The following is a 20,741-nucleotide window of genomic DNA, read 5'->3' as shown; positions in this document are numbered from 1 at the left end:
CTGGACAATCTATTTCAAGTTACATTGCTGAGTTGAGGAAATGCTCATTACATTGTAATTTTGGTGACCATTTAGACAATATGCTCCGTGATCGGATTGTGTGTGGAGTGTTGGACTCGGCATTGCAGAGACAGCTGTTAGCGGAGAAGGCTCTGACGTTCCGACTGGCCGAGGAGAAGGCTTTAGCAGCAGAGGCTGCATCGATGAACACACGTATGCTCCGTACAGAGGCAGCACCATCTCAGGCCGCCGAGGAGGTGCACAAAACCACACACGCAGCTGCTGCTGCGAGAGACATGGAGGCAACTAAAGGGACAGGAAGAAAATGTTTCCGCTGTGGGGCTCTCCATGGTTCCACTACATGCAAATTTGTGTCAGCGGTATGTCATTTCTGTAAGAAAAGAGGACACATAGCTCGTGTCTGCATGAAGAAAGCTCAGGCTGCTGCAGCAAAGCCAACACAAGCATCGCAGACACACACCCTGACACTGGAGGACAACGATGAGTACACAGTGTATACCACGGAAGCTGAGCAGCTACCCCACAGACGGTGGGGATACACGGCAAATGTGATCATGAATGGGGCACCAGTCTGCATGGAGGTGGATTCAGGCTCAGCATGTTCGTTGATAAGTGAAGAGACTTACAATAGGCTGTGGCCAAGTGAACCCCCGGTGATGGCTCAGGTCAGTGGCGTGCTACGGCAGTGGTCCCAAGCTCAACTCCAGGTGCTGGGTATGATTCATGTGGAAGTTAAGTATCAGGCAGTCAAGGACACACTTCCACTTTATGTGGTGGCGGGGCAGGGCACAAGCCTGCTGGGCAGAGATTGGTTTGAGCCCCTCGGTATTGAAGTGACAGGAGTACACAAGGTACAGCGACAGCCCATAATGCCTATGTTGGAGAACTATGAAGAGGTTTTTGGTGAGTTCGGGGCCTGTCGGGGACCGCCAGTCTCAATCGAAGTGGACCCAGGGGTAGCGCCTAAGTTCTTCAAGGCGTGACCTGTTCCTTTTGCGTTGCGCAAGAAGGTGGATGAGGCCCTGGATAAGCTGGTGAACCAAGGGGTTCTCTTGCCAGTGAAGAACTCCCGTTGGGCCACCCCTATCGTGCCCATTGCAAAGAAGGATGGGGGCCTGCGAATCTGTGGAGATTACAGATGTACGGTTAATACTGCTGTGTTACCAGATGTGTACCCCTTATCAACAGTTACAGAGCTGTTTTCAACACTGGCTGGAGGCACTCTGTTCACCAAGCTGGATCTCAAGTAAGCATACCAGCAACTGGTCCTGGATGAAGCGTCAGCCGAGCTGTGGACAATCAACACCCACAGAGGACTTTTCCGAGCCACAAGGCTGCAGTTTGTGGTGTCTATGACTGTGGCAATCTTTCAGAGGTTCATGGACACCCTGTTGGCTGGTGTTCCGGGAGTTCAGCCTTACTTGGATGACATACTGATTACAGGCAGGACACAGGAAGCCCATGATGAGCGGCTGCAGGAAGTACTACGCCGGCTGGCTGAGGTAGGACTACGCCTTCAGAAGGAGAAATGTGTGTTCGCTGCCAATGGGGTGGAGTTCTTGGGATTCCGAGTGGACAAAGACGGTGTGCATCCGACTACGGAGAAGGTGGAGGCTATCAGGAGCGCTCCCACCCCCAAGAACAAGACCGAACTGCAGGCATTCCTCGGACTGTTAAACTTCTACAGTTGTTTTCTCAAGGGCAAAGCCACAATCTTAGAGCCACTGCACAGGCTGTTAGACCAAGCAACAGTGTGGAACTGGACCTCAGCTCATGAAACAGCCTACAGACAGGCAAAGGAACTGCTACAAGCAGATAAGGTCCTGGCACATTATGATGAAAACAAGCCATTGGTGTTGGTGTGTGATGCCTCACAATACGGGCTGGGAGATCTGTTGGGTCACATAGAGCCAGATGGCCGGGAAGCGCCTATCAGTTTTGCCTCAAGAACACTCTCAACAACAGAACGTAATTACGCCCAGATTGACAAGGAGGCCCTAGCCATCATATTTGGGGTAAAGAAGTTCAGCCAGTACCTGTTAGGGAGACAGTTCGTCATCTACACAGACCACAGGCCACTCTTGGGGCTCCTGCATCACTCCAAGCCCATGCCCCAGATCATATCACCGCGTATGCTTCGGTGGAGTCTGATGTTGGGGGCCTACAGTTATGAACTTTGCTACAGGCCTGGGAAGATGCTGGCTAATGCTGATGCTCTGAGTCGCTTGCCTTTGAACCAGCCGATGGCTGAGACACCACCACCCCTGGAGGTGCTGCTACTGGAGGAGGTTCCGGAGGCCCCACTCCATGCCCAGCGGATTGGCAGCCTCACACAGAAAGATCCAGTCTTATCACGGGTGCTATGCTGGCTGCTGCATGGCTGGCCCTCCGAGGTCCAGGAGGAGCATTTCAAGCCCTTCGTTCAGAGGCACCATGAAATGTCTGCACACAAGAACTGCGTGCTCTGGTGAAGCCGTGTGGTGGTTCCTGCCGCCGCAAGAGAGGAGGTGCTGAAAATGCTGCATGACTCACACACTGGGATTATGCACATGAAGGCGTTGGCGAGAAGCTACGTCTGGTGGCCGGGCTTGGACCGAGACGTGGAGGAGGTGGTAAAGAGCTGTGGGACATGTCAGCTGAATCGCCATAGCCCATCCAAGGCTCCCCTTCACCCCTGGGAGTGGACCACTCGTAAATGGCCAAGACTCCACATTGACTTTGCAGGGCCATTTCAGGGGAAGGTCTTTTTGATAGTGGTGGATTCTCATTTGAAATGGCTGGAGGTGGCTATCATGAGCTCCATGACATCCAGTGCAGTGATCAACACGTTGCGTTTGCTGTTTGCCACACATGGGGTCCCGGACGTGCTGGTTTTGGACAATGGAGCAGCCATCATGTCAGCGGAGTTCAAGGCTTTTGCAGGCAGAAATTGGATCCGCCACGTGACCACAGCGCCCTATCACCCCTCCTCTAATGGGCAGGCAGAGAGGATGGTACAAACCACAAAAGAGGCACTGGTGAGGATATCGGTGGGGGACTGGCAAACCAGATTGGCCAGGTTCCTGTTCTCACAGCATACCACACCAAACTCAGCAACGGGGAAGAGTCCTGCCGAGATGCTGATGGGTCGCCGGCTGGTGACTGCACTGGACCGGCTACACCCGGACTACAGGGATGAGATGCACACAAAGCAAGAGGAGCTGGCTAAGCAGAACCAGGGCACCGCCAGGCAGTTCGAGCCATCAGAGACTGTGTTTGCCCGTTGCTATGCAGGAGGAGACAAATGGATGCCTGCCGTGGTGGAGCAGGCCACGGGTCCCCTGTCGTACAGCGTCTGTAGACCCGATGGCCAGCGACACAGACGCCACGTAGACCAGCTACGGGGTCGTACTCCGGTGAGAGTAACAGAGACATCACAGGCTAGGCCATTGTCTCCGCCACCTCTGCCAGGCAGTGACGGCCTGCTTCCTGCAACAACGACGGAAGCCACATTGACAGAAGGTGTCACGGAGTCATCAGCCACGGAGGAAGGTTTTCCTGCGACTAGCAGTGGCACCCCGACTATGCCTGTCCAGCGGCGCTCAAGTCGGGTTAGAATCCGTCCCAGACGCCTGGAGGACTAAGGGGTATTATCTGGGGGAAAGGAGTGTTGTGTTTTGAGTTTTGCTTCAATTAAGTTTGTCCCAGTTCCCAGGTGTTACCTGAAGGGGGTGCTGGGGGGCTCGGTTTTACTTTGTCTTTCACTTTCAGTTTCGGGTTCTGCCATGCAGACAATGTGCTGTAATGTCCACCCATTTACTCAGTAAATAGTGAAAGGTACATTTCGTCTCCTCTATTCATTACTGTTCGGTCAAGATACAATAGTGATTAAGATGCGAATGGTCGTTGGTCTGTCAGCAAGTCTCTGAAGACTAGAATATTTGAATTTCCCAAACCTGGGCTATAGGAACAGTCCCCGTGGATTAACTTTGTGTTAGCCAACAACACAAAGTTAATCCACAAATTAAGTTTTTCTTTTATTCGTTCCTAGGATGTGGGCGTCGCTGGAAAGGCCAGCATTTATTGCCCATCCCTAGTTGCCCTTGAGAAGGTGGTGGTGAGCTGCCTTCTTGAACTGCTGCAGTCCATGTGGTGAAGGTGATCCCACAGTGCTGTTAGGGAGGGAGTTCGGAACGTCGATGGTGTGCGACTTGGAGGGGAACCTGGAGGTGGTGATGTTCCCATGCACCGGCTGCCTTTGTCTTCCTAGATGGTGGAGATCGCGGGTTTAGGAGGTGCAGACAAAGAAGCCTTGGCGAGTTGCTGCAGTGCCTCTTGTAGATGGTACACACTGCAGCTACGGTACGCTGGTGGCGGAGGGAGTGAATGTTTAAGGTGGTGGATGGGGTGCCAAGCAAGTGGGCTGCTTTGTCCTGGATGGTGTCGAGAATCTTGAGTGTTGTTGGAGCTGCACTCATCCAGGCAAGTGGAGAGTATTCCATCACACTCCTTACTTGTGCCTTGTAGATGGTGGAAAGGCTTTGGGCAGTCAGGAGGTGAGACACTCGCCACAGGTTACCCAGCCTCTGACCGGTACACAATGGGGTAGTTACACAGTTGTTTCAGGTGGCTGGTGTCAGTGAGAATAACCCGAGCTGTAATGGGAGGGAGTTCCGGGATTCTGACCCAGCGACGATGAAGGAACGGCGATATATTTCCAAGTAGGGATGGTGTGTGGTTCGGCGTCTTGAATATTGTTCTCTTGATGGATTGTGCTGGAGATTGCGCTTCTGCAGTGGTTTGCCAATACTCCTGTGGGAGCCGCTGCTTCAGTGTAAAAGGGGTAATGGTTCCAGCGCACCCGGGACCCCGCTATGCGCTTCATGTTCCCCGGTGCGGAAAGTCTAGACCGCTTCATTATAAAGCACAGTATTCTTGGACCTCAAGTGTGATGGATACCACCTTTCCTGTTCACGGATTTCGAGTTGAAAGCCGTTTCCTGCCGCTCTTCCGCCGAAGTTGCAGCAGACGAGCGGGAGAATTCCCGCGGAAATTTAACTCCGAAAAAAAGACTTGCATTTATATAGCGCCTTTCACAACCACCGGACATCTCAAAGCGCTTTACAGCCAATGAAGTACTTCTGAAGTGGAGTCACTGTTGTAATGTGGGAAACGCGGCAGTCAATTTGCGCACAGAAGCTCCCACAAACAGCAATGTGATATGACCAGATCATCTGTTTTTGTTATGTTGGTTGAGGGATAAAGGCCTAAAAATGTGGTTGCTTTGCACCTCCCATTAGCACCCGGGCGCAGCGCCGGCAATGCCTCCCGTAAAATTCAGCAGGGGGCTAGCGGCGGCAGTAACCGTTAGCCACCTGCGGCTCTGCGCCGCTGATGATGATGTCATTGCCATGCACAGCGCCCCGCTCGCGCCCCAGCTGCGACTTACCACCGGACACTATGTCCGACGAGCTCAGGGGGACCTACCTGCATTCGGGGCAGCGCTAATTAAAGGTGAGGTGACGGGCGGCCAGTTTTGTTGCTGGCTGCCTGCCAGCACCTGCCTGCTTTGCCGTCCCCGGCCTCCTGACCAGCTCCCCCGCGGAGTGCCGGCTGTGCTCCGTGAGCCTGGCACTTCACTTGAGTGCCGGGCTCTTTTGCCAGCACTCCAATCCCTGGTGGCCCAGCTGGGCCCTGGGTCGCGCTGCGCAAGACTCTTCCCGTTTAAGAAGGGGAGGAAGGCCTGCAGTAACGTGGCACGACGTGCCGCAGTGCGTGGTACTGCGCCACGCAGTGCTGCAATATTCCCTCGCAGCACCCCAATAGGGAGGTGGAGCACTTCCAGTAGCACCCCACTTCCCTCTTGGGCCGCTGCCGATGAATTTCAGCCGCAGGGCGCTAATTTTTTCGGGGCGCTAAAAGTAGCACGACTCAATTTCCCCCCCAAATATGAGCCAGGGCACAGGGGATATCTCCCCTGCTCATTTTCGAAATAGTACCACGGGATCTTTTACACTCACCTGAGCGAGCAGATGGGGCCTTGGTTTAACGTCTCATCCGAAAGACGGCACCTCCGACAGTGCAGCACTCCCTCATCACTGCACTGGAGTGTCAGCCTAGCTTTTTGTGCTCAAGTCCCTGGAGTGGGAATGGAATCCACAACCTTTTGAATCAGAGGTGAGTGTGCTACCCACCGAGCCACATCCGACACTGAATCCGAAGACTATCAATGCGCGTGTAAGCTTTACAATATTTTTGGAATGTGTATTTCGTTAGCTCTTATCGACATATTCCTGGAGTCATTGCATTCTGTAGATAATGGCACAACGCTAATCTTTAAGTGTGCATCGAAATCTCGCCAAAGTAGGTATTGAGACTGCAGAATTGCCTTTGGATTCCATTCTTACCTTTAGCTCATCCTGTATCAGAGCGTTACTCTTCTGTATTATAAGTATCTGCTTCGTACTTCTAGGAGGACTGCTGAATGTAAAATGAAGATCTACTTCCTCCGGCTGAAAGGTAGCAATGCTGAACTCTGACAGAGCTTCCAGTGCAATCACTGTGTCCTTACCAACAAAAAGAGAGGAAATATATTAAAATATGCCCAGTACTAATTGACTGATGGATTCATGCTGACCGAATATGACTGGTATTTTCTGTACCCTGTGCAGAAAGCCCGTAATGGGGAGTTTCCATAGAATATTTGCAACTACCTGCATATTGGTGAGGTGACAAGCTTGTGTTGTGCGCTAATGACAATCTCCTTAAGAACTGAGGAGTGTCTAAAGCTGGATTCTTACGGATTAATTTGTCTTTGTTGTCGCTTCGAGGTCAACATCTAGCTTGGAAAATCTTTCAATTTCAAATTATTGACGGTTATTGTGGCTCAGGGTTAGTGTGTTCCTAATTTTGTATTTGGAACTGTTAGAAATACGGGTCTGCCGCTCGTATCTGCCCCGGGTTCAGTGGGGTTCGTCTGGTTGCCTGTTTTATTGTTAAGAGAAGCTGACCCTCGCTGATTGGCATCTGCTGACAAGATGGCTGGACTCGTGTGATAACTCTCGTGTGATCTGAATCAGATTCCCATGTCTCACGCACGTGCATTTCTTTCGTCTCTCGAAGCAGAGGATTAAGTTATCATTTGCCATGCATCTGCCCAATCACCCAACCTGTCCAAATCATACTGGAGTTTTTCGGCATCCTCCTCACAGCACACACGCCCACCCAGCTTTGTGTCGTCTGCAAACTTGGAGATATTACATCTAGTTCCCTTGCCTAGATCATTAATATATATTGTGAATAGCTGGGGTCCTAGCACCGATCCCTGTGGTACCCCACTAGTCACTGCCTGCCACTCGGAAAAAGACCCATTTATTCCAACTCTTTGCTTCCTGTCTGCCAACCAGTTCTCTATCCAAGTCAGTAACTTACCTCCAATCCCATGTGCCTTAACTTTACATGCTAACCTCTTATGCGGGACCTTATCGAAAGCCTTCTGAATGCCCAAATACACCACATCCACTGGTTCTCCCTTACCTATTCTACCAGTTACATCTTCAAAAAATTCCAGTAGATTAGTCAAGCACGATTTACCTTTTGAAAATCCATGTTGACTTTGTCCGATCCTGTCACTGTTTTCCAAGTGCTCTGCTATTACATCTTTTATAATGGACTCTAGCATTTTCCCCACTACCGATGTCAGGTTTACCGGTCTCTACCACCTTTTTTGAATAGTGGGGTTACATTAGCTATCCTCCAATCCATGGGAACTGTTCCAGAGTCCATAGAATTTTGGAAGATGACCAGCAATACATCTACTATTTCTCGGGCCACTTCCTTAAGTACCCTAGGATGTAGATTATCAGGCCCTGCGGATTTATCGGCCTTCAATCCAGTCAATTCCCGAACACCATTTCCCTACAAATACTGATTTCATTCAGTTCCTCCCTCTCATTAGACCCTATGTTTCCCGACATCGCTGGGAGGTTATTTGTGTCCTCCTTTGTGAAGACAGAACCAAAGTATGTATTTAATTGGTCAGCCATTTCTTTGTTCCCCATTATAATTTCCCCTGATTCTGACTGCAAGGGACCTATGCTTGACTTCACCAATCTTTTTCTCTTCACATATCTAGAGAAGCTTTTACAGTCAGTTTTTATGTTCCCTGTAAGCTTACTCTCATACTCTATTTTCCCCCTCTTAATTAATCCCTTTGTCCTCCTTTGCTGAATCCTAAACTGCTCCCAATCCTCAGGTTTGCTGCTTTTTCTGGCCAATTTATAAGTCCTTTCCTTGGATGTTACGCTATTCCTAATTTCCCTTGTTAGCCACGGTTGAGTCACTTTTTTTTTAATGCCAAGCAGGGATGAACAAATTCTGTAGTTCATCCATGCGATCTTTAAATGTTTGCCATTGCCTATCCATCGTCAACTCTTTAAGTAACGTTCCCCAATCCATCCTACCCAACTCACGCCTCATACCATCGTAGTTTCCTTTATTTATATTCAGGACCCTAGTCTCTGAGTCAAATACTTCACTCTCCATCTTAATGAAGAATTCTATCATATTATGATCGCTCCACCCCAAGGGGCCTCGCACAAGATTGCTAATTAATCCTTTCTCATTACATAATACCCAGTCTAAGATGACCTGATCTCTGTTTGGTTCCTCAACATATTGGTCCAGGAAACCATCCCGTATACACTCCAGGAATTCCTCCTCCACAGTATTGTTACTAATTTGGTTAGCCCAATCTATATGTAGATTAAAGTCGCCCATGATAACTGCTGTGCCCTTATTGCCCTTATTGTAGATGGTACACACACTGCAGCCACAATGCACTGGTGGTGGAGGGAGTGAATGTTTAGGTGGTGGATAGGGTGCCAATCAAGCGGGCTGCTTTGTCCTGGATGGTGTTGCGATTCTTGAGTGTTGTTGGAGCTGCACTCATCCAGGCAAGTGGAGAGTATTCCATCACACTCCTGACTTGTGCCTTGTAGATCATGGAAAGGCTTTGGGGAGTCAGGAGGCGAGACACTCGCTGCAGAATATCCAGCCTCTGACCTGTTCTTGTAGCCACAGTATTTATGTGGCTGGTCCAGTTAAGTTTCTGGTCAATGGTGACCCCCAGGATGTTGATGGTGGAGGATTCGGTGATGCAATTTCTTCCCGTGAAAATAATGATCACTGAATGCTTGGCTGTTACAGGAAGCTAAAACTAAACACTGTTAATTCTATGTAAAGAAGCTAATGGTCACTACATAAAAACATAAGAAATAGGAGCCTTTCGAGCCTGCTCCGCCATTCAATAAGATCATGGCTGATCTTCTACCTCATCTCCACCTTGCTGCAATATCCCCATATCCCTTGATTACCTTAATATTCAAATATCTATCGATCTCTGTCTTGAATATACTCAACGACTGAGCATCCACAGCCCTCTGGAGTAGAGAATTCCACAGATTCACCACCCTCTGAGTGAAGATATTTCTCCTCATCTCAGTCCTAAATGGCCGACCCCTTATTCTGAGACTGTGAGCCCCTGGTTCTAGACTCCCCAGCCAGGGGAAACATCCTCCCTGTCAAGCCCTGTAAGAATTTTGTATGTTTCAATGAGATCACCACTCATTCTTCTAAACTCTAGAGAATATAGGCCTAGTCTACTCAATCTCTCCTCATAGGACAATCCCCCCATCCCAGGAATCAGTCTGGTGAACCTTCATTGCACTCTCTCTATGGCAAGTATATCCTTCTCAGGTAAGGAAACCAAAACTGTACACAATACTCCAGGGTTGGTCTCACCAGGGCCCTAAATAATTGTAGTAAGACATCTTTACTCTTATACCCAAATCCGACGGAATTTATTGCATCGATTGATTGTTTAATGTACTGACGTAATGTACTGCAGTTCGCAAACCAACCTAATTTAGTGTAAAGTTTGATAACTTGGCAATTGTAAACAAAGGCTTAATGTCTACATTTTATAATCAGAAGAGTAGCTGGCAATCCCAGTACTCAGAAACATTACAGGATCAGGCAGCACGTGTCTGAAATAAACCCCTGGGATGTCAAAGCGGTGGCGTGTCGCTCAAAAGGAAGGTATAGATAGTTTATCCAGCAGTCACACCACAACCAATGGCAGACATCGAGGGAAAAGTGTATGAATGTTTGAAAATAAATTTCCCCACAGTTTCCGCACGTATTATCAGCAATTTACAAGATGCACTGCAGCAACTCGCCAAGGCTCCTTCAGCAGCTCCTCCCAAACCCGCGACCTCTTCCACCTAGAAGGACAAGGGCAGCAGGTGCATGGGAACACCACCACCTCCAAATTCCCCTCAAAGTTACACACCATCCTGACTTGGAAATATATCACTGTTCCTTCATCGTCGCTGGGTCAAAATCCTGGAACTCTCTCCCTAACAGCACTGTGGGAGTACCATCACCACATGGACTGCAGCGGTTCAAGAAGGCGACTCACCATCACCTTCTCAAGGGCAACGAGGGATGGGCAATAAATGCTGGCCTTGCCAGCGACGCCCACATCACATAAACAAATTAAAAAAAAATATTTAAACGATACAGTTACGTAAGATTAAAAAGTGAAATACTACTCAAATAGATATCAGGTGCTGTCTAAGTGGTGTGCTTGAAAGAAATATCAGAGATAATGAAAAGACGAGGAATCAACATGTGAGTGGCAAATACAAACAAAGGCAAGTCCAATTGCTGGTTGTGCCTATCGAACTAAAACAAAACACAGGCATTCGTCTCGGACGGGATCGGAAAACGGGCGGTATCGGTTCGGCCGTCCGTTACATGTTGTGCTGTACATTCAATCCCGTGACAGCATGAGAACCAAATATCGGGCGTGTGGTAGAATAGGAGGCAAAGAGGACGCTGCCGGTTTCGCATCCCTTGCCAACTCCAATTTCACCATAAATTGAGGTGAGGTTGTAGTGTATGTAACCGTCTACCTTTAAGAGACTATTGTATGTAACCGTTCACCTTTAAGAGAACTATTTTAGGTGTGGCACTACTTGTTTGGCTTCTGTATACGGTAATACCGATGGTGACCACACCGGTATATAAGTGCTGTGGCATGATTTATAGGGCAGATTCGCCCTGACCTTCGAATAGTAAAGTCCTGTTGTATGTTACTCCTGAAGTCTGTGTCGTAATTAACTGCACAACCCACAGACTTTACAGTGGCGACGAGTCCGATCGTACCCTGCGGCAACAATATTTTCAAGCAACGAAAGAGCGTCGAAAAGAGGCAACCGCCCTCATCACTCGGCTGGGAGAAAACTCAAGGCTGCAGCAATAGAAAGGAGGAAGACTTTAGCGACAAAAACTTCCATCAGCAACAGGCACTGACTGTCCCTTCTGCCACGGTGACTGTGAGTAAGGGAAAGTGAAAAGAATAGCCGGAGGATAAGGGCTGGGCACTCGACCACGGTCGAGGGGGAAAAGGAGCCGGACAAAAAGTCGGGTCCAACGGCGTCATGAGAGACCGCGACCGGCGGGAAAAGCCGGGCGGTGACCGAAGCCACGAAGCGCTGCGACCGGGAGCGTAGGCGCGGGAAGAGAGAAACTCAGCCGCAGCTGGGGAGAGAAGCACCGGACTGCGAGAGGGCTGGGAGGCGCGATTGGGGTCCGAGCAAGCGGGAGAGGCAGAGCCGACCAAGAGAGACTGCGCAAGAGCCAGTCCAGCGGCTGAACTGTCCTCCGTCAACGGGGTGTAACCAGCGCCGGTAGAGCCGAGCGAGCGGGAGAGAGGCAGAGCCGAGCAAGGGGAACTGTGCGAGAGCCAGTCCAGCGGCTGAACTGTCCTCCGTCAACGGGGTGTACCCAGCGCCGGTAGAGCCGAGCGAGCGGGAGAGAGACAGAGCCGAGCAAGGGGAACTGTGCGAGAGCCAGCCCAGCGGCTGAACCTGTTCGCCGTCAACAGGGTACCCAGAGCCGGTCGCCCTGCCATAAAATAAAAAAAAAGGGAAAGCCTTGAAGCCGACGCGCAGGCTGTGAACCTGAAAGCCAGCGGCCGTCGCCCGTGGGGGAAAGTGTACCCCTCCCGCCAGGGAAGAAATGCGGGAAGCCGCCATTAGGCGGGGAAGAAGACAGAAGCGGGAAACCGCCATTGAAGTGGGCGGGGAGAGAAGATAAGAGTGGGAAACCGCCATTTTCGCGGGAAAACCGCCATCTTAGAAGAAAAAAAAAAGAAATAATAATTTAAAGAAATACTTGTGTTGTTCCCAAAGAGAGGAAGATGCCTAAGTGTGGTAACATCAACGATTTTAATTCGGAGATAGAAGACTGGGCCACGTACATGGAACGCATTGAGATCTATTGTGAGGCCAACAAAATAGAAGAAGACGACAAAGCTATAACCTTGCTAAACTCGATGGGCACAAAGACATATGGGCTCTTGAAGCATCTAAACCAGCGGATCAGACTTTCGATGAGATAGTGGCTGTTCTGAAGGATCACTTGAACCCCACACCGTTGATGTTGGCTGAACGATTCAAATTCTATGCGAGAACGCAACGGAAAGACGAAAGCAACGCGGAATACTTGGTCGAACTGCGTAGACTAGCGAAATACTGCCAGTTTGAAGGGAATCTGACAGAGGCATTGCGAGACAAGTTCGTATGCGGACTGTCCAAGGAAGGGACGCAAAAGCGACTACTCGAAGAGAACGACCTTACACTTGACAGGGCTGTCCTTATAGCAGCATCGCACGAAGCCGCAGCGAAAGGAACTGCGGAAATGCAGCTAAAGGCAGCGGCGCTCGGGGTGGACCAAATTACCTCGAGTATAACAAAATGCTATCGCTGTGGGAAGACAACACACGATCAGAACCAATGCTGGTTTAAGAACCAGGAATGTAGGAAATGTGGCAAACTGGGTCACATCGCTAAGGTATGCCGGTCAGGGAAGAAGACCAACAACCAAAGGAAGCCATCACAGGAAAAGTACAACAAGGTACACAAGGTGGCTGAGAAGAGTTCAGACGAACAGAATTCAGACTCAGACCCAAACGGCCAGGAGCTGGGTAGTCTGAGAATTCATAATGTGAGTAAGGAAGCTGACCTACAAACTATCTGGGTCATGCTAAAAATAGCTGGAGTCCAAGTGAAAATGGAGTTGGACACTGGATCAGCTGTATCAGTCATAAATCGAAGGGATTACCACAGGCTATTCTCACATATACCCTTAAGAGATACCAAGTTCGTATTGCAGACATACACGGGGCATAAAGTATACCCCATCGGAAAGATAAGAGTCAAGGTGAGAGATAGGGGTAAAGAACACCCAAGAATGAACTTATACGTACTACCTGAGGGAGGACCACCACTTCTAGGATGGGAGTGGATCAAGAAAATAGACATGGAATGGCACTACCTACAAGCAATGACGAGTGAGGACTCGATGCAGACAATCAGCTCAGACTCTGAGCCGGAAGACGATAAGTCCAGCCCAAGTATGAAAAACAAGGTTAACATGAACTCACTGACTAAGGTTGGAAAAACGATGGCGTGTATAAAGACAGAGAATTCTGAGTCTGTTCAAGTTACAGACATATGCATTACGGAGGAACACCGGGCTCGAACTCAACGTTATCTCAAAGTACGACAACAATTAGAACAATTGAGTTACCGTCTCGCACAAGAGATGAAAACAATGAAAAAGTTCTATGACACCGAATGGGAGAGTCTGGAAAGACAACAGAACCTGCTGGCTCAAGCAGAGAGCGACCATAGAGCCATCGTGACCAATTACCGATCACATCTCCCTTATGATGTTCAGGAGTTAGAATATTTGCATGATCTAGAGATACAGCATAAAGGCAAACCACGCTACACTGAGGATTTTGTCCTGCAATTGGAGACGGAGCTAGTGCAGGCAAGGTTAAGAGAAGCTGAATCGCAATGTGCACTTAAAGAGAGGCAGAAAAAAATCTTGGACATAGAAAAGAGAAACGCTTCTTTACCTGATGAGAATAATGTGGCCATGTTGCAAGAGGAGCTTATAGGGGTGAAACTGAAAGAAGCTAAGCAAAGGATGTTGGAACTTGAAACACAGAACCAAATCAGCAGTAACCAGCTATGTCGAGCAGAGAAGGAGTGCAATGGTCTACAGGAGAAGGTGCAATATCTCTCAGCCCAGAATAAGGAACTACTCACTCAGTTAAATGAAAGTAAAGGGAAAATGGCTGAGATAGACTGCAAGAATAAAGAAGATTTGATGGCAGTGAGACTTCGACAGGCAGATAGCATAGCAGCCTTGGCTGAACTCCAACAGAAAATTGTGAAAGAAGCAAATGAAGAGGAATCTTCAGGAAGCCAGGATTTTATTCCAGTTCTTCTCTACGACTCCTTACAAGCAGAGTGTGAGAAGTTGAAAGAACAGTATGAACAGGCCCAGGCTATAATTCTGGAGGGGTTTAACTCGGCAACCTCCGAAAAGCTAGTTTCAGTAGAAGCATATGAGCAACTAAAGGTTGAACATGAGCAAGAAGTCCAAAGGCTGCAGGAAATTCTTGATGAGCTCAAGGCCAAGACAGACTCATCGGTAGAAGTTCCATCCATAGATGAGAAATTAGAGGTGAAAGACATGGCAGAACATGAAAGACAAGATGTCCAAGAACGCATAAAAATATTGAAGGAAACCCAAGACAAATATGAGGCGGCAATGACCGAGGTTCAACAACTTGAAGAACAGATTCAACTGGGAATCCTTTCAGTGGAAGAAAAGGAAACTGTAAGAAACACAGAGACTGTAAGAATGGCCCCTGAACATGAGCTAGAGAGCATCAAGGCGCAACTTCTCCGAGCGCTGAAAGCCAAAGTACAAGAGGAAAAGAAGGTGAAAGCATTGGAGGAAAAGGTGGATGAAATGGAGAAGACTCTGATCCACAGTGTTCCCGTGGAAGAGTTAACGGTCAGCCAACTCCTTCATATGCTGAGGGACAAGACTCTGCAATGGGAACAATCTGAACACGAGCTTCAATCTTCAAAGGGAAGGAGTTCGGAGCTCTCAAAAGTTATGGAAATAGCTGAGGTTGCAACACAGATTTTACTGGGGTGCCAAAAGTACGCTGAATCACGTCTGTGTGAACAACAGAATGTTGAAACAGCTGCTCCAGTAGAAGGATTGAATAGCCTGATCAATCAATCCCCGATGGAAGGGGAAGTATTGAAATCACAAATTAGGTCCTTAGTGAAGGATTTGCAGGAAACCCAGGAAGAGCGGGGTGACTATGAACGCATGAAGAAGTCCCTTCAGGAAAGATGTCTAGGGAGGGAACAACAGTCGGCTAACGTCCAGTTGGGTAAGGAAGAAGTAGCAGGCCCTCTCGCTAGACTAGCTCAGGATGACACCGAATATTACCATGACCTGTTGAGTGACACGGAATATTACGAGGACTTGGTCTGCCCAGCTTGTGATGAAAACTCCCAAAGTGCAGAAATCAGGATGAAGCACTTAAAGTCTAAGGAACATAGGGAGATGGTGGCGCTACAGCTGGCAGCTGAGAAGGGAGCCCCGAGAGTCTCCAAGAAGCAAAAAAGGAAAAGACGAAGCCGAAGATGATAACCATCTAAATCATTATCACTTCTAATGGGAAAGTAGGGAAAAATTACTAAGGCAGTCCAGCTGTTTGTAAAAGTCAGCACTGCTGGTTCAGCAGGACGGAAGTTCAAGCTGTTACGTCAAGGGAAAGACTATTGGATGAGTCACTCTAGCAATGTGAACCGGCTACACCACAGAGGTGTTGTTCGGACCGAGTCAAGGCCAGAGACTGAATCTGTGAACTGTTCCCACAGAGACTGAACCTGTGAACTGTTTTCCGCAGAGACTATAAGTGTAAATTGTTTTACATGAAGTTGAATATATGTTATGTTTAATGGGAAATACGTATGTTGTAAGCTAAAAAGGGAGGATTGTAGTGTATGTAACCGTCTACCTTTAAGAGACTATTGTATGTAACCGTTCACCTTTAAGAGAACTATTTTAGGTGTGGCACTACTTGTTTGGCTTCTGTATACGGTAATACCGACGGTGACCACACCGGTATATAAGTGCTATGGCATGATTTATAGGGCAGATTCGCCCTGACCTTCGAATAGTAAAGTCCTGTTGTATGTTACCCCTGAAGTCTGTGTCGTAATTAACTGCACAACCCACAGACTTTACAGAGGTGAGAAAAGCAAAAAATAATCTGACATTTTCCCAAAGTAAAACTGATCGATTGAGATGTATTTGGATGATATTGGGAACGGAAAGCCACAATGAGAAACTGACCTCTCCAGTGCATCAACACCTCAGGTTGTAGTTTCACCTGCATTTGGATGTAAACTAAATGTAATCACCTCCTTAATTGACAAACACCAAAATGTACCTGGGTTGAGCGGAATCCTCCACCGTAGTTCCGTTGCTCCGTTAACCATTTTACAATAGCGTTTGCGTAGTGGAGATCTTTCATGGCTATAGTCTGGAGCAACGCATATGAAGTGGCCTCGACGGTTATAGCTGAGGCCTGAGGTACTCTCCCTGGATTGTTTTCTCCAACGTGTAACATTGTTTCATCAGCTTTCCAATAGCGGGTATCATTTGCTAGTTTATGTTTCAAACACAAACAGATTATAAGAATTAATGCTTGAAATGGGGACTGCGGGTTGTCTCCGGCGGTGTTAGAGCAACAAGATCAAACTCAAAATCAACAATGTTCTGTGAACAGCAAAGATTTAGCCTGATGTCATTTCAATCCGGCTCACCGCTGGACTGTTCGCCAGGCAACTTCATTTTATTAAACACAATAATACTGGTTATCGGCAAAGCTAGACACAATGATTATACTGAATTATAACCGATGGATTTGAACATAATAACAACTTGCATTTATATAGCGCCGTTAACGTAGTAAATCATCCCAAGGAACTTCACAGGAGCGTTATCAGACAAAGAAATGACACAGAGCCAAAGAAGGAGACATTAGGACAGGTGACTAGAAGCTTGATCAGAGAGGTAGGTTTTGAGGAGCATCTTCTGTGGAGAGGCGGAGCGGATTAGGGAGGGAATGCCAGAATTTAAGGCCTAGCAGACTGAAGGCCCAGCCGCCAATGGTGGGGCAAAGGAAGTGGGGGATAAGAACATAGGAAACAAGAAGTAGGAGCAGGAGTCGGCCACATGGCCCCTCGAGCCTGCTCCACCATCCAATAAGATCATGGCTGATCTTCTACCTCAACTCCACTTTCCCGTCCGATCCCCATATCCCGTGATTCCCCTAGAATCCAAAAATCTATCGATCTCAGCCTTGAATATACTCAAAGACTCAGCATTCACAGCCCTCTGGGGCAGAGAATTCCAAAGATTCACAACCCTCTGAGTGAAGAAGTTCCTCCTCATCTCAGTCTTAAAAGACCTACCCCTTATCCTGAGACTATGCCCCCCAGTTCTAGACACTCCAGCCAGGGGAAACAACCTCTCAGCATGGACCCTTTCAATCCCCTGCAGAATCTTGTATGTTTCAATGAGAACCAGCTAGAGTTAGAATGTGGACTAATTTCTCTCCCCTCCTTTGATGAAGGAATGTTGCAGCTCCCCCTAATGCTGCCTTGACCGAAATCAGCAAACTCAACAAAGACAGCAACTGAACTGGAAACCATCCTAGTGCACTAGCTTAGCATTACACACGCAACACACACCATTCATACCCACGCACACACTGTGCAGTTATCTCATGAGACATCGTGCAAAGACCTCACCGTCCTTATGACAGGAAATGCCAAAGCTGGTTACAATACTGCTAGGCGTTTGGTTATTTTGTTTAATCCATTCATGGGATGTGGGCGTCGCTGGCAAGGCCAGCATCCATTGCCCATCCCCAGCCACTCCCTAGAAGGTGGTGGTGAGCCGCCTTCCTTAACCACTGCAGTCCGTGTGGTGAAGGTGCTCCCACAGTGCTGTTCGGGCGGGAGTTCCAGGATTCTCCATGCTAAATAGAAACTTTGTAAGTTGTAGCTTAATGTATCGTAGAATTTGTCTGGTCTTCATTACATCACATATACACACATTTACGGTAACATGTGACTGGGCTCGTAATCCAGAAGCCTATAGTAATGATCCGGAGACATGAGTTCAAATCCCGCCACAGCAGCTGGGGAATTTAATTTGCACAAGAGGCCAGAATTGGGGGAACACAGAGATCTCGGAGGGTTGAGGCTGTTATTCAGAGTGTTGGGCAGCAAGACCTCGACCAGTTTCCTTCCGCTGCAATAGTTACAAAGGAGGATTACACACCTCCACAAATACTATTGGACACGGGTGGAGTTGTGTCTCTGAGCAGGACTCCATGGCCACGAAATCCATCTCGCACGGTGGCGCAGAACGGGCGGCATTGGATCGGCCGACCGTTATTAATCACTGCCGGACGGATGTTCCGATACCGCCCATTATGAGCGACTGCCGGAGATGAACTTCTATCCCATGAATATTAAATATCAATGCATTTAATGTTATAAAGAGCAGGGATGAGTGTCTCATTCTTGTGTATCTGATTCTCTTGTGTAGTGAAAACATTATAAGTGATACATATACCAAGGTCATCGAAAAAGACTTGTCTGCCTCTCTCCTCATTAGCAAATGTCGGTACCGCTTTGAATGCAAGTCGCCTACAACATGACACAGGAACACCTGAATGCACTTGGCTTCAAAAGAGTATTTAATTCCATGAAACCGTCCCAGAGATCAGAAGTGAATACACAACTCACTTTCTCGACCACTTACATTAACCGGCAAATAATTGTGAAAATTTTCCCCATTACCCGTTGGCTAAGTGCAATACCTAGACTACAGTCAGGGCCTCTGACCATTATAGCTCATGGCCAATCGCCGAGAGGCAGTAATTATTAAGGTAAATGAAACGCTGAACGACATAACCAAAGCCATTGAGTACACACGTGAGGAAGTGATACTTAAACTGCACAGTGCACGATTGAGTCGCCCGTCTCCGCCCTTGCCTCAGCACATCCGCTGCTGAAACCCTCATCCATGCCTTTGTTACCTCTAGACTTGACTATTCTAACGCACTCCTGGCTGGCCTCCCACATTCCACCCTACGTAAACTTGAGGTCATCCAAAACTCTGCTGCCCATGTCCTAACTCGCACCAAGTCCCGTTCACCCATCACCCCTGTGCTCGCTGACCTACTTTGGCTCCCGGTTAAGCAGCGCCTTGATTTCAAAATTCCCATCCTTGTTTTCAAATCCCTCCATGGCCTCGCCCCCTCCCTATCTGTGTAATCTGCTCCAGCCCCACAACCGCCCGAGATATCTGCGCTCCTCTAATTCTGCCCTCTTGAGCATCCCTGATTATAATCGCTCAACCATTGGTGGCCATGCCTTCTGTTGCCTAGGCCCTGAGCACTGAAATTTCCTCTCTAAACCTCTCCGCCTCTCTACCTCTCTTTCCTCCTTTAAGACGCTCCTTAAAACCTACCTCTTTGACCAAGCTTTTGGTCATCTGCCCTAATTTCTCCTTATGTGGCTCCTGAGAAGCGCCTTGGGATGTTTTACTACGTTAAAGGCGCTATATAAATACAAGTTGTTGTTGTTGTTGAGACAGCACCTTAAGAGTCTGCAGTTGGTCACTGAGATCTACTGGAGTCACCTACAGAGAATATTGCACGACTTTCACAGATGCAATGCTGGAGATGAAAGAAACATGTCTAGAGTGGGGTTTCCTATTCTACCAACAACCACCAAAATCTTGAAGTAACTGCTGCTTTTTCTTGCTGGGAGCTTGGCAAAACTTGAACTTGCCCCCACTGAGACAACTAATCCTGCTTAATGCAGCTTTCATCTGTTTATTTCATAGACGATGCTTTCCTGGCTTGGAGCAGAGCTACCAGATAGACCTCCAACTCTTACTCTCTCTTAGGCAGTCCCTCAGAACCGACTTCCTTCCACACTAAGAATGAGTTCTCAGGTGACTGATGAGTCCAATGCGGGACCTACCATCTCTGTCACAGGTGGGGCAGACGGTGGTTGAAGGGGCGGGTGAGTGGGGTGCTTGGGTTGACGTGCGCTCCTTGCACTGACTGCGCTTGGCTTCCGCTTGCTCCCGGCGAAGAGACTCGAGGTGTTCGGCGCCTTCCCGGATGCTTCTCCTCCACTTTGTGCAGACTTGGGCCAGGGATTCCCAGGTGTTGGTGGGGATGTTGCACTTTTTCCAAGGAGGCTGTGAGGGTGTCCCTGAAGCATTCCCTCTGCCCACCTGGGGCTCTTTTGCTGTGCCGGAGCTCCGAGTAGAGCACTTGTTTTGGGAGTCTCGTATCGGGCACGCGGACGATGTGGCCCATCCATTGGAGCTGATCGAGCGTGGTCAAAGCTTCGATGCTGGGGATGTTGGCATAGTGAGAACATGGACGTTGGTGCGCCTATCCTGCCAATGGATTTGCAGGATCTGGCGGAGGCCTCCAACATTAGTAAAGTAAGCGACAATGAAATGGGGCAACCTGGGACTAGAAATACGTCTCGGGCAGTGGTGCAAGGCGGGCGGTATCGGATTGGATGGGCCGCCCGTTATACGCAGCACCTGACATATCATTCTGTTGACTGCGACGGAACTGAAGATCGGGCGCGGCGTGTAATGGGCGGCCCGTCTGATACTGCCCGCTTTGTGCCACCGGCCAAGCGGTATTTCCAGGTCGTGCGCTTGAAAGGCGACGAATGAAACTTGGT

General features: G+C 48.6%; 1 protein-coding gene across 1 annotated transcript in view; it reads right to left on the bottom strand.

Moving 5' to 3' along the window:
- Positions 1 to 20,741, bottom strand: part of LOC147095717 (complement C4-like) — a 383,861-nt gene that overhangs the window by 47,456 nt on the left and 315,664 nt on the right. Inside the window, exons 28-29 of the mRNA XM_085973700.1 lie at positions 16,400 to 16,614; positions 6,408 to 6,566 (exon numbers count right to left, since the gene is read on the bottom strand). Coding sequence (XP_085829826.1) covers positions 6,408 to 6,566; positions 16,400 to 16,614 — 374 coding nt within the window. The remainder of the gene's footprint in view (positions 1 to 6,407; positions 6,567 to 16,399; positions 16,615 to 20,741) is intronic.

This window comes from Somniosus microcephalus, unplaced genomic scaffold, assembly GCF_052327205.1.
Source record: "Somniosus microcephalus isolate GS21.2 unplaced genomic scaffold, FLI_Smic_1.0 unresolved_chr1, whole genome shotgun sequence".
NCBI classification, from domain to species: Eukaryota; Metazoa; Chordata; class Chondrichthyes; order Squaliformes; family Somniosidae; genus Somniosus; species Somniosus microcephalus.
The sequence above is the reverse complement of the archived record's forward strand: the minus strand, read 5'-3'. Positions and strand labels throughout refer to the sequence as shown.